The 14268-nt window shown below is 46.9% G+C and overlaps 2 protein-coding genes across 2 annotated transcripts; one reads left to right on the plus strand and one right to left on the minus strand.

Annotated features, from left to right (window-relative positions):
* The first annotated feature begins 1151 nt into the window (after nucleotides 1-1151).
* Nucleotides 1152-3158, plus strand: LOC143883259 (uncharacterized). The gene is made up of 3 exons (XM_077386602.1): nucleotides 1152-1793; nucleotides 1874-2163; nucleotides 3044-3158. Exons 1-3 carry the CDS (start codon nucleotides 1353-1355, stop codon nucleotides 3156-3158), a joined length of 846 nt encoding a protein of 281 aa, XP_077242717.1. The 5' UTR covers nucleotides 1152-1352.
* A 1048-nt stretch (nucleotides 3159-4206) lies between these two features.
* LOC143883260 (uncharacterized) lies at nucleotides 4207-4590 on the minus strand. Its single transcript, XM_077386603.1, has one exon. The coding sequence runs from the start codon at nucleotides 4588-4590 to the stop codon at nucleotides 4207-4209; it is 384 nt and encodes a 127-aa protein (XP_077242718.1).
* Between the last annotated feature and the right edge of the window lie 9678 nt (nucleotides 4591-14268).

Raw genomic sequence — 14268 nt, forward strand, 5'->3', positions numbered from 1 at the left:
TCATAAATAGGGGACACGTGGCGCAATCCGGATGACCTCGAGATGCGTGCATCGCATTTATTGCCCCACCGCCTCTTAAAAACTATATAAGGAGGTTTACCCCCCTTCACTTTTTACTTTTTACTTTTCATCTTTTTTTCTCTTCTTGCTCTGGGAGTTTCCACTTCTCAGTTCGCAGCTCGCAGTCCGCAGATCGCAGATCGCAGTTCGCAGCCCGTAGCTCGCAGTCGCGTTCCAAGATCTTTACGAGCTCCACTCACCGGTATTCCTCTCAGCCCTTCCTTTTACTATGTCTGGTAGTACTTCCAATTCCGAGTCCGGTACGGGGTCCTCCACTAGCAGTAGTTCGGAGTTTAGGATGCCTCAGGAGCCTGTAGTGGCTAGGGCGTCTGATAGGATAGACCTTGTAGATAGTGACGACGGAGGGGATAGGGATGAAGTGTTCTTAGATCTGAATGCCACTCCACCCTTGACTGGCAGTCTCCCGCGAGCAGGAGGGAGTGTTGAGAGCGACGTTGCTGAAGCGTCCACAACATTCCTTCCTGGCCGGGCGGTGGAGGTGATCGCTAGAGCGCGGATGGATGCCGATCCAAAATACAACTTGCGAGCTCTAGTCGAGGAGAACTACCTCACCAGGTCTATGCTGGGAGATATCAGGGATAAATACTGTGTGCCCCCGAGATTTGAACTGAGGGCAGCTATAGAGGGAGACAGAGCCTGCAACGAGAGCCAGGACCTCTGTATTTATGAGGAGTCACTGAGGGCAGGACTCCGATTTCCGTTGCACCCCTTTTTCTCAGCGGTGCTACGATACTACGGACTAGCCCCGGCCCAGGTAGCTCCGAACTCATGGAGATTATTAGTTGGGTTTTTATACCTCGTCCACGGTCGGTTAGAGAGGAGCGTGACTTTGTCACTGTTCCGTGCTTGTGCACACCTGAAGAAGCATAAAGAAGGGGGCTGGATCTACATTAGCCAGCGCCCTGAACGGAAGATAATCACTGGCATTCCTTCGTCGATTCACTCGTGGAAGAATAGATTCTTCTATGTTGTGGATCAGGAGGCCAGTGAGCCCTGGTCCTTCCCTCTAGTGTGGGACACTCCAGATACCTCAAAACTGAGTCGAAAGCCGCTCCTCGAAGGTGAGGACAGGATAACATTCGCCTTGATGCGGAAGGAGATCGAGCAATCGGGCCTCATCCGTTGTAAGGAGTTTTCTGAAGAGGCGATTCTGGTCGGGCTGGGCGTGAGTGCCGCGACTCCAGAACGTATGTAGCTAGACTTGTCTATGCAATCTGTTTATTTTTTATATACTTGCTTCTGACCGTTGGCTGCTCATTTGTCTTGCAGAGATGAAGAAACAATCAACCGTCGAGAAAATCAGGCAAGGAGCCCAGCCACGGGCACAGGAGGGTGCTGCACAGGCACAACAGGAGCGCCAGAAGAGAAAGGCGACTGTACTGGGGAGTCCGGCCCCGTCACAGGGCACTCCACCCCCATCCCAGAGGCCCAAGACTACGGTGAAGCTAATAGGCCCCTTTGCTCAGGGCGGTGGCTCTTCTAAATCCGGTGGTGCTTCTACCGGAACCGGTTCTGGGGCTCGTCCTCCTACGGGGCTTAGTGAGCATGTCTTTCGACCCAATTGGGCCGTTTTGAAGGATGACACTGCCCTAGGCGAGAGCCGAGTAGCAGCAGAGCTCATGAGCAAGTGTTTGCTGCGGAAGGACAAGCAACAGGTCCTTTACGAGCCGCCAGCTACAGGAGAGGAGGCTGTGTTATCCTCAGCTTACCAGGTAAGGAAGTGGTGCTTCGATTTGCTAACTTTCTGCCCATTTCTTCCTTTCACCATACTGATGCCTGTTTCTTTCTTCAGATCTTGCTCTACTATAATGACCTCAAGGAGAAGAGTAAGAAGTTCTCCCAAGCCATTACTGCATCTGAAGAGGTGAACGAAAAGTTGGCCGCTGAGGTGCAGGAGCTTCAAACGAGCATTGGGCGAATAGAGGAGGAGAGGAGGTTGTTGAAAGAGGATCTAGCCGCAGAGAAGAGGAAACTGGCCAAGGCTGCTGAAGCCATGGAGGCTCAAAGAGAAAGAGCTACTGAAAGGCAGGAGAAGGCAGTGAAAGAGGCCACAGAGGCAAAGGAGGCTGAACTTTTCAGCCTGTCGAGCGAGGCTTATAGTCTTGGATACTACGACTGCCTCCAGGAGCTCCAGGCCTGCAATCCAAACCTATTGATGCAGAACATGACTCTCCCTGCCAGGCCGAAGATTACTGATGAGGAGCCAGATACTCCTGCTGATGCTCCTGCTGACATCACCTCTCTTCCAGATGCTTAGAATTTTTTTTTTTGTTTTTGTTTTGACCTCTTTTTGTAATGGTCCTTGAGACCCTACAGCTCTTACCAGCATTTTTAAAGTGAATTTTGTAATGGCCCTCGAGGCCCCACATATTCTGATCAATGAAATCACATTTGTCTGTCTCTGATACTTCTCAACTGAGTGATTTGCTTGACTTTGTCTTTTTAATTTTGATAACCTGTGAATGAGGCTGTTGATGGTCGAATTGTGACGAACTGGTCTTTTAACAAGTACCCAAGTTTTGTGAACTGGGTTTCTAGTGAGTACCCAAGTTTTGTGAACTGGGTTTCCAGTGAGTACCCAAGTTTAAGAACTGGGTTTCCAGTGAGTACCCAAGTTTTGTGAACTGGGTTTCCAGTGAGTACCCAAGTTTAAGAACTGGGTTTCCAGTGAGTACCCAAGTTTTGTGAACTGGGTTTCCAGTGAGTACCCAAGTTTTGTGAACTGGGTTTCCAGTGAGTACCCAAGTTTAAGAACTGGGTTTCCAGTGCGTACCCAAGTTTAAGAACTGGGTTTCCAGTGAGTACCCAAGTTTTGTGAACTGGGTTTCCAGTGAGTACCCAAGTTTTGTGAACTGGGTTTCCAGTGCGTACCCAAGTTTAAGAACTGGGTTTCCAGTGAGTACCCAAGTTTTGTGAACTGGGTTTCCAGTGAGTACCCAAGTTTTGTGAACTGGGTTTTCAGATATAAAAGTGACACTGAATTTGCAAGAAGATTATTTATTCATAACAACAAATATACAAATTTACAAGATCACCTTTTCACGCCGGATAATTCGACTACTGATAATATTTCCTGAGGTTTTTGGAGTTCCATGCGTGGGGTAATAGGTGCTCCTCCAGTGTCTCTAGCTTGTAGCTTCCTGGCCGGATAACTTCCTTCACTCGATAGGGTCCCTCCCAAGTTGGGGAAAGTTTCCCTATCTTCGTCGGCTGGGAGACGGCTGCCTTTCTCAGGACCAGATCCCCTGTCCTGAATTCTCTGGGGCGAATTTTGGAGTCGTGATAATTCGACACCTTCTGCTTATAAGCGGCGACCCGGATTCGAGATTCCTCCCGGATTTCTTCTAGTAAGTCGAGATTGGCGCGGAGTCCGTCGCTGTTCAGTTGCTCATGGAAACTGATGACTCTGGGAGATGGGGTGCCTATATCAACAGGTATCACGGCTTCGGTTCCAAAAGAGAGGTTGAATGGTGATTCACCAGTCGTCGTGCGAGGAGTGGTGCGGTAAGCCCACAGAACATGGTAGAGCTCATCTGCCCATCGGCCAGCTTTTTCATCCAGCCTCTTCTTTATCCCTTGAAGCAAGATCCTATTAGTTACTTCCGTTTGCCCATTGGTCTGGGGGTGAGCAACCGAAGTGAATCTCTGTTCAATCTTTAGGTCAGAGCAGAACTTCCGAAAGTTCCGGCAATCGAACTGTTTGCCGTTATCTGTGATTAAGGCACGGGGAATCCCAAATCTGCAGACCACTGCCTTCCAGAAGAAATTCTGTATATTCTGCTCAGTGATCTGGGCTAGAGGTTCTGCCTCCACCCACTTGGTGAAGTAGTCGATTGCCACTACTACGAATATGCGCTTTCCGGAAGCCGGTGGAAAAGGACCCAGAATGTCCATCCCCCATACTGCAAAAGGGAGTGGACTGATAATTGGGGCCATCGCCACAGCAGGCTGGTGGATGGTGGGGGAGAATTTCTGGCACCTCTCGCACTTTTAACCAGATTCAGCGCGTCTTGTCGTATGGTGGGCCAATACAATCCTCTGAGGAGTACCTTGATCGCCAGGGCTTTGCCCCCCAGATGTTCTCCACAGATTCCTTCATGAGTCTCTTGCAATGCGTACGCGGCGTTACTTGGTCCCAGACACTTTCAGGTACGGGAGAGTGTAGGACCTTTTATACAAAATGTCACTGCTGAGAGAGAATCGGGCGGCTCTCTGTATCACCTTACGGGCTTCCTTCTTATCTTCGGGAAGTTTCGCGTCCCGTAAGTAATGAATGATCTCATCCATCCAGCACGGCTCGTTCTCCACCTGCATTATATTTGCGGCTTCTCTTTCGATGCTAGATCTTTGTAGGAATTCCATACGTATGCTTCCAAGAGTGGTGTATCCAGAAGCAGCCAGCTTCGACAGTACATCTGCTTTGGCATTTTCTGTTCGTGGTACTCTGATGACCTCGAAACTGGCAAACCGACTGGAGAGTTGATGAACCTTGGCAAGATACTTAACCATACGCTCATCTCGTGCTTCGTAGATCCCTTGGATCTGATTTGCTACCAGCTGTGAGTCGCAGTATGCTTTTAATTTCCGGGCGCCGGTCTGAATTGCTAGGTTCATTCCGGCAAGGAGGGCTTCATATTCTGCCTCATTGTTGGACGCACGGAATCCGAATCTCAGAGCATAATCCGCAGTGAACCCCTCAGGCCCAGTGAGGATGAGGCCTGCTCCACAGCCGTTTTTATTTGAAGAACCGTCGACATATACTTCCCAAGTTGGTGTGCTGGTCATGGAGTCCTGCTCTGCCGGCGGTTGCAAGATTTCTGTCTGAGTTTCTGCTATGCATTCGTCAGGAACCGCTTTCTCTGCAACTGGGAGTAGTACCGTTTCAGGGTCGGCGACTTGCTGGGGGATGGTGCACTCTGCTACGAAATCTGCCAGTACTTGGGCCTTGATGGCTGGCCTTGGAGCGTACTGGATGTCGAACTCGCTCAGCTCTACGGCCCATTTCACAAGTCGTCCGGAGATATCTGGTCGATGGAGTACTTGCCGAAGCGGCTGGTCAGTCAAGACCTTTACAGTGTGAGCTTGAAAGTACGGTCTTAATTTTCTTGCAGCCATTACCAGCGCGTAAGCCAATTTCTCGACCCGCTGGTACCTTGTTTCTGCGTCGTGAAGAACCTTGCTGACATAATAGATTGGTTTTTGCTGGCGGTGCTCTTCGCGGACGAGGACAGCTGCCAGTGCCGTGGAGCTAACGGAGAGATATAGAAATAACTCCTCACCTGGCTCCGGCTTTGTTAATAATGGCGGGGAGGACAGATACCTTTTCAGCTCGTCGAAGGCAATCTGGCATTCTTCCGTCCAGGGCGCAGTTTTGAGGCCCTTAACCGCACTGAAAAAAGGCAGGCATCTCTCCGCCGATTTGGAGATGAAGCGACCCAACGCCGCTATCATCCCCGTGAGCCGCTGAACTTCTCTGATGGTTTTTGGGGCGATAAGCTCCATCACGGCTCTGATCTTTTCTGGGTTTGCTTCTATCCCTCACTGGCTCACCATGAATCCTAAGAACTTCCCCGAACTGACACCAAAAGTGCACTTGGTGGGGTTGAGTTTCATGTTGTGCTTCTTTAGGACCTGAAATGTTTCTCTGAGATCAGACACGTGGTCTTGTGCACTTCGACTTTTGACCAGCATATCGTCCACATAAACTTCCATGTTTCGGCCGATCTGGTTCTGAAACAGTCTGTTCACCAGCCTTTGGTAAGTAGCTCCAGCGTTTTTGAGGCCGAAGGGCATGACTCGGTAGCAATAAGTCCCTTGATCTGTGACGAATGAGGTCTTTGGTATATCCGATTCGTACATCCTGATCTGGTTATATCCGGAGAAGGCGTCCATGAAGCTCAACAGTTCATGACCCGCTGTGGCGTCGATGAGCTGATCGATCTTCGGGAGCGGATAACTGTCCTTGGGACAAGCCTTATTCAGATCAGTAAAGTCGACGCAGGTTCTCCACTTTCCATTAGTCTTCTTGACTAGGACTACGTTTGCTAGCCAGTCCGGATATCGAATCTCACGAATGAAGTCAGCCTTCAGAAGCCTCTCCACTTCTTCTTTTATTGCATGTCGCCTTTCAAAAGCAAAGTGTCTCCTTTTCTGCTTCACCGGTCTGCAGGTTGAATCGACACCAAGCCTATGAGTGCTGATCTCTGGATCGATGCCGGGCATATCGGCAGGAACCCATGCAAAGACATCTGCATTGCCCTGGAGAAACTCGGTGAGTTGATGTTGAATGCTACTACTAAGGGAGGAACCGATCAGAGCAACTTTCTCACCGTCCTCCGGGCACAGTGGGATGGAGAGTAGGTCCTCAGCGGGTTGAGTACCCCTGAGTTCGTCCCTTACATCAAGCAGTTCGATTGGCAGTGATTCCACTGCGTTTTTTCCTTTCAGTGCCATTGCATAGCACTCCCTTGATTGAGGCTGATCTCCGCGAACTTCCCCCACGCCATTAGGGGTTATGAATTTCATTTTTTGGTGGTAGGCTGAGGCGACTGCTCGGATCAGATTCTGGCCAGGCCGTCCCAAGATAGCATTATAGACCGAGGTGGCCTTCACTACCAGGAAGTTAACCATGGCGAACGCTTGACATGGTGAATCTCCGACAAGAACAGGGAGCTCGATCTGTCCTACCACTTTTACGACCTCTCCGGAGAAGCCGAACAAATCTGAGTTCGCCGGCCTTAGACGGTCGTCGCCTATCATCATTTTCTCGAAGGCATGGTAGTATAGAATATCCGCTGAGCTCCCGTTGTCCACAAGAATTTTCTTTACCTCCCAGTTAGCAACGAGCATGGTTAACACCAATGCATCGTCGTGGGGCAAAATAAGGCTGTCCAGATCTGCGTCCGAGAAGGAGATCTCATTCTCCGTTCTTGACTTTTTGCTGGTTGTGTGAACGGCGTTAACTTGCCGTGCATATGCTTTTCGAGCAGCAGAGGAGGTGCCCCCAGCGGCTGGTCCGCCCATGATTGTATTGATAACCCCCCTTGGTTGAGATCGGGGTGCCTCCGGCTGCGCGTCGGTGACCTGAGAAGTCTTATCCTGAGGAGGGGGCTGCTGTGATCTTCGAGGGCTACGGCCCTGGGGACTCTTTCCTTTGCGCTCTTGGGTGCGGCCGTCATTCTGGATGTATTTTTTCAAATAACCCCGGCTGATCAGCTGCTCAATTTCTCCCTTGAGCTGCCAGCAATCCTCTGTGTCATGGCCGTGGTCCTTGTGAAAGCGACAGTACTTTGAAGGATCTCTTCTGTTTCCCTTGGAGATCATTCTAGGCGGCCACTTCACAAACTCTTCCTCACTGATTGCCGCCAGTATGTGCTTTCTAGAGGTATTGAGAGGTGTGAAGTTCTCTTCTCTTCTCTGAGGGGGTGGAGACTTCTCTTTCCTGGGAGGTTTATCCTCCCTACGCTGTTTAGGCAGATTCTTCTCTTCAGAGGTTATCCTCCGGTTTGAATTAAGAGCTGCCAGTGTTTCTTCCACTGTTATGTACTCTTCTGCCCCGGCCATGAGATCCGCCAGTGAGTGCGGATTTTGCCGAGCCACCGCTCGACGAAAATCATCAGATCTTGCACCGGTGAGGAGTGCGTTCATAGCCGCTGAGGGATCTAAATTGGGCACCTGTAGTGCCTCCCTGTTGAAGCGGCGGACGAACACCTTCAGGGGTTCATTATCATCCTGTCGTAAGGCCATCAGGGATGCAGTCGTTTTCTTCGGCCTACGGCTACTCATGAAATGGCGGACCAGATCCTCTCCAAAATCATCGAAATTGTTGATGGAGTTTGGTTTGATCCTGGAGTACCAGTCTCTTGCCGCGCCAGTGAGCGTCGTTGGGAAGGCTCTGCAGATGAAGCCGTCGGAGGCGCCGTGGAGGAGCATCATTGTTCTAAATGTCTCCAAATGATCCACGGGATCGGTAGTGCCGTCGTACTGAGGGACGGCAGGCATTTTAAATCCTCTGGGTGCTGGAGCACTCAGGACATCACTAGTGAACGGCGTTCTGCTTGAGAACGCTCTGGAGGCGGGCCGGCTCTGATCCTTCGCCAATTCCTCTATTCGGTGGTTCATCTCCTCCATTCTCTGTAGCAGCGGATCCGTTCTGCGGTCTGGGGACCTGATTCTTCCCACAAATGGGCTTGCCGCAGAACCGGACTGACTTTCCGGACTCCTACGACGAGGTCGAGATTTTGCCGGTGGCAAACGATCTTCGTGAGGCCGGCGCCTCTGCGTGGAGCGAGACCGCGATCTTTCGCGGTGATGAGGTTCTGTCTGGGCGTGCCTCACTATGGGGCGATAAACTTGTCTAGCGGAGTGATGAGTTCTGCCCTCCCCATGACGTGATGACTCTCCCCTGTGGACTCCTTGGGCAGATCGCGGGGCCTCTGGAGGAGGTGGAGGGGGTGCTTGAAGTAGTTGTTGGTACTGACCAACAAGGGCCGTCATCTGCTGGAAGAGGGCTTGGACTTGCTCCGAGGTGGGCACGGGATTGTGATGCTCCGAGCGAGGAAGGCTTTGGTCGGCAGATGCTGCCACTACCATCGAGGCGATTCGACCGCTCCGGGTCCTACGAGGTAGCGCGGCTTGGTCGGTCTGCGCAGAAGCTAACCGCGCACTCTTGCGCCCTGCCATTTTTGTAAGTGAGATATGTAAGAACAGCTTTTAGTTCTTGGTCCCACGGATGGCGCCAATCTGTTAGACCAAAAATCGGTAACAGGTACAGCAGTGGCGTAAGAACTGAGAGCGAGTGACGAGGGAGGTTGAGTATGAGTCCTGTGGTGAGTGCTTAGTTCTGCACAAGGCAAACGAGGTCAGAAGACCAGACCGGATTTTACTCCGGACAGGTCCTTCGACACTCAAGTCAGTATGAGCAAGAGTGAAGGGAAATGTCAGTTTTTAGGGAGAAGAGGGTTTTTAGCATTACCCATTAGTCTGAGCTTTAGTCCCCTATTTATAGGGAAGATCTGTTGAGGTGTCCTGGACAGGTGTCCAGGACAGGTGGTGGTCTGTGAGAGGCTGGATCTCACCTACTCTGGGACAGGTGGCAGCCCGTGAGAGGCTGGATCTCACCTACTCTGGGACAGGTGGCAGCCTGTGAGAGGCTGGATCTCACCTACTCTGGGACAGGTGGCAGCCTGTGAGAGGCTGGATCTCACCTACTCTGGGACAGGTGGCAGCCTGTGAGAGGCTGGTGTTTTCACACCCCATCACTAGCTTTATATAAAACAATGCAAGCTGACTAAGCTCATAAGTCCTGGTCTTTAACTCCTACTTCAGTAATGGCATTAAACTAAGTTTAGCACTGAGTCTTAAAACGCATGACAAAATTTTCAGCCTAATAGAGAAACGCCAAACCACCAAAAGATCAGGAGCTCTCTAGTTCTCCAACTGATATATAGTAGGAAAGGTGGAAGGTGGATCCAAAGTCTTTCCAGTCTTCGCCACCTCACCGTTCATAAATCTGGACCATCCAAATGTCTAAAGTAGAAGCTGAGATCACAAATAAGGGAAAAATGCGTACTAATAGTGACATCTCATAAAGAGTGAGACCCACAACTGTGAAAGGAAAGGTCTTCTCTTTTAATGGCTTTCTATCCGTCTAACATGAGAGTCAAGAGAATACTTCCACTGCGTGCTTCACACTCTAAATCACTCATCAATAATTAAAGGATGGTAGGTCTCACACTCATTATCATTTTCTTTATTTATTTTCTATTTATTTAAAGAAGATGCAGGTATATATATTACAAAATGAGAATTAGATCAAAGACACTTTTGGTCAATCTAGACCGTCAAAAAACTACAGAGCTGTCCATGATACTAATCCCATCAAACCTACCGATGGATTATCCACAAAAGTGACCGTTAGGATTTGTTTCAATATAGGCTCTGATCGGATTATAGGAATTCTCGGAGGAATATAGAGGAAAATAATATGGTTATGGGCCTTGTGGCTTATTTAGAGGAATACCTTCATAAATTGAAAGTTCCTTTTTCACAAATTGACCCTAAAACGGAAATATATGATGATTGGATTTTTTTTTCATGGGTATGTCCTAATAAATTCAGACCCAAAATTTCTTCCATTCGCCCTGTCCACTCGGATCTGTTTCAAAGCGGATCCAAATTAATTGGGTTTCCCCTCGGATCGTACATTCAATTTCAAACTCAGGCCATCCATTGGATTGTTCAATATCTTAATGCAGAATGCTGCATTCGCTAACCTTATAACGTGAACAGTAGGCAACTTAATGCTTTTTTACGTCAAATCACGATACGCAGGGGGGGGGGTAGATGCGTCCTGCAGGGTTAGGATGACCCTATAGGGCTGATTTTTGGTACGCACCCTATCCATGGAAGGGCCTTCCGAATGAATGCTTTGGATCCCCCAAAAATGCGGCCACCCTATGGTTTGTGAGCTCTGCTCAGATAAGCCCATCTGAAAGTATGGGACCCAGCTGAAAATGAAAGGACATCTCCTGTGGACGACTTTTACACCTAAGAAAAGCGTTAACGTCTGCCACAATTCACTGTAAAAGGGGTGCTAATCATCCTACAGGGGGTGCAAAGTTATCATCTCCCAGAAGATCAAAAAATCTTAATTTGTCGGACTTATCATCCTTGGATGGAAGATGATGAGTAATTGAGACGGTTGTGTCTAGTGTGGAGTACACGTCGGACTGTTTTTAATGTCTACTAGTGAAAAAGCAGTCTTGCTGATAGAGATTTAAACAACTAGAATTTAATAGACCATGTCGTGTCATACACACCACGTGACCATTACAATCACTCGTTAGTATGTCTCTCCTTAGATTCATTGATAAGTGTCCCACATGACTCAAAGTAGTCTCCACGTCGACCTGGCAAAAAGTCCACCCTGCCCGCCCGTAAATTACGGGTCCGGGTCACCAATCACTGACCCGTTTGAAATTGACCCTCGGGTCCACCCGGCCCGTCAAAACTAGGCCGGGCCAGGTGGACCCGTGGGTGCCCGTAGAGAAGTTATTTTGGCACCTTATGGCACTTCTTTCTCCGTAATTGTCATAACTTTGATATTTTCTATGTATTTGTTTCCGTCATTGTCATAACATTTGCTTTTTCTAAGTATTTTTTTCCGTAATTGTCATATTTTAGGACATTCTTTCAGGTTTTTTTTTGTAATTTTTATACTTTGCTTCCAATTTTCCGTAATTTCTCATTTAAAACTTAGTACCCATGGTTATTATTTATTGTTATTATTTATTGCTAGCCACCTTTTCACAAATGGCACTTCTGCCAACCACAATAAGACAAATCTCTCAAAACAGTGAACATAAATGGGTTGCGAAGGTGGCTAGCAAATCCCTATACAAATAAAAAAAATCTTAAAAAATATGTCAAAAATCCGGGTGGCCCGCGGGTCTAGGTCCAAGCATAGTGACCCGTTGTAGACACTCCCATTTTGTTCCATTTTAGCCAACAAAGGCTTTCTCTTTTTTTTTGTCCCACATTTTAGAGTTAGATTCTTGGTGTTTTCCCTAGCTATGCATCCCTTTTCCGTTCGTCTCCATCTATTATCTCTCATTTTCTTAGGGATTTTTTCATGGAAAATTGGAATTCTAAAGAGGGTAGAATTTGGCTTATTTTTTTTTGGGGCCAACCAACTTTGAGGAAAGTGAAAAAGAATAATTCGAATTTAAAGGAAATATCAATTCGGCCAATGTCTAGTGGGAACTACCATTTTAAATTTTGATTTTTAGTGGGGCCGTTATTGTTAAAAATGCCAAATTTTATGGGAGGCCTATCATTTTAAAATTTAAATTCCAAGGATATTCGGCCTACTATGGTGGGCTCCACTAATGGATTCAAGTATTATTTTAAATCTTCAGATTTTATTGTGGAACCCGCCTTTGTTTTGAAAAATCATATTTTGTGGCAAATAGAGAATTCACCCAACTTGTAGTTGGGCCCTTTATCATTTTAATCTTTGGAATTCGATCACATTAGGAAGGGCCCATCCACATTAAATTTCGAATTTTATTTTTTTAAAAGTAGGGCCATTTTGGAAATGAACCCCACTCTTATTTAAATTGTGTGTGAAATTTGGTCAATATAGGTAGGGTCCACTTTGGGAAAGATAAGCTTATCATCTCTTAAAAAAGAGAGAAGGATAAGAACGTTTCTTATTTAACCTTTTCATCTTAGAAACAATTTTTTTGAAAAAGTGAAAGCAAAGCTTGCTGATGGAAACAAATTGGGGAAAGCTTCTACATTTAACAAATTGGGCAACAAAAGATTATAAAGACACCTCCTTAAGAGTTTCCAAAATGAAAAATTATTAAATCCCCTCTCCTTTACACGTTTTGGGTCGTTTTCACTTTCAAAAAGATTGTTGCTAATCTTCCTTATAATCCCAAGATATGTGTAATCATCCCCACCCTCCAAAAGGTTGCTTTTTTCTCATATCACACACTTTTGGGCATTAAATCTCCATCAAAATATTACCTAAAATAAGCGATTGAGTCCTCTCAATTTAGCTACTCTTGCCTCTTGGTTATCTATAAATACCCTACTCTCCCTACCATGCAAGGGACAGATAGCTCCTTGCTTCCCTCTCCAAAGAATCAATCTCCCCTTCCCATAGAGTTCGTCCAAGCTCACCCTCTTTTAATCCCATAATCAATTTATCATCCGATTCATCCCATGTATGAAACCCAAATTCATACATCCATAGCCCAACATCCCTAACAGATTTCATCATCAACATGCCCAAATCTTCATAACCACACACTCCTACGAGCCGGGTCAAAACCGGCCTGGCCCGCCCGTTTGCCAGGTCTATCTCCACGGAATCTAAAATCCAAGAGATATTTTGGGAATGATAAAGAGGTATAGTCATTTTGTTTACCTTCCAATTTGCTTTTTAGGCCACTTAGCAATTGGAGGTAGGAGACTTTTTATTGTTATCATCTTTTCTCAATTGCAAACAACATGGGTTGCCCACTAAAGTCAGTCTCTCTCTCTCTCTCTCTCTCTCTCTCACCCATCTACTTTCTTTTTCTCAGTGTCCATGTATATTCCTCTTATGAAAAGAACACCCCACTAAATGTCTATGCCGTGCAATATACTCCATATGCTGGGGCGGAGCCAGGAATTTACTCTAGGGGCAGACAATGGTTGTTATAGCAGGTTGGGCCCACCATTTTACACTTCATGTTTTGATAGGTGGGGCCCACCACCTCCCCATGACCCAATAATGTTAGTGATTTAATAAATTCGATCTGCCCATAAAAAGATCACTCTTTACTTTGAAAATCTCAATAATTCGATCTGCTTCTCACTTCCGCTACACCAATTGTACCATCTAACACCTTTTTACGAATGAAATGATGCTTGATCTCAATATGCTTTGTTCTTGCATGACAAACCGGATTTGTAGTAAGTTTGCGTGCACTTTGGTTGTCACAAAAAATAGTTGTTGCCTTGTGAATAGGTAAATGAACATCTTCAATCAATCGCTGCAACCAAACGCATTCTTGAGACACAAGAGCGGCGGCCTTATATTCCGCTTCCGTTGTTGAAAGAGACACCGAGTCTTGTTTCTTACTGCACCAAGAAACACCTGCCGATCCACACAAAAACACATGACCGGAAGTAGATCTTCAATCATCCAAGTCCCGTCCATAATCGACATCGGTAAATCCATTCAACACAAAATCAACTCCTCTCTTGTAAAGCAACCCACGAATAATATGCCGCTTCATTCGTGCCTCTGAAATGGGCTCTTCCGGATCCAATAAAGAAATCTCAGAACAAAGATTCTTGATCTTAAAAAAGAATTGAGAAATAGAGAGACTACCTTGTATAGTATTTGCCAACTCATTCTCCAACATTTGTAAACGAGCTATATTTTTCTTGTTGAGCAATCCATTAAGGGTAATCCAAATCTCACTCGCCGATTTACACCCAATGACGTGCTCAAACAAGTAATGTGAAATAGACCTCTTCAAAAGAAATTCGGCCTTGGCATTCTTCATCATTCACGCCTTCAATACATCAGCATTCTCTTGTGTATCTTTCGAAACTACAAAGGCATTGCCACAAACAACATCCCATAAATCTTCTCTCACAAGATAAGACTCCATACATGTTCTCCAT

Source organism: Tasmannia lanceolata, unplaced genomic scaffold (assembly GCF_043159265.1).
Source record: "Tasmannia lanceolata isolate RefF3 unplaced genomic scaffold, GAP_Taslan_0.1 ptg000008l, whole genome shotgun sequence".
NCBI classification, from domain to species: domain Eukaryota; kingdom Viridiplantae; phylum Streptophyta; class Magnoliopsida; order Canellales; family Winteraceae; genus Tasmannia; species Tasmannia lanceolata.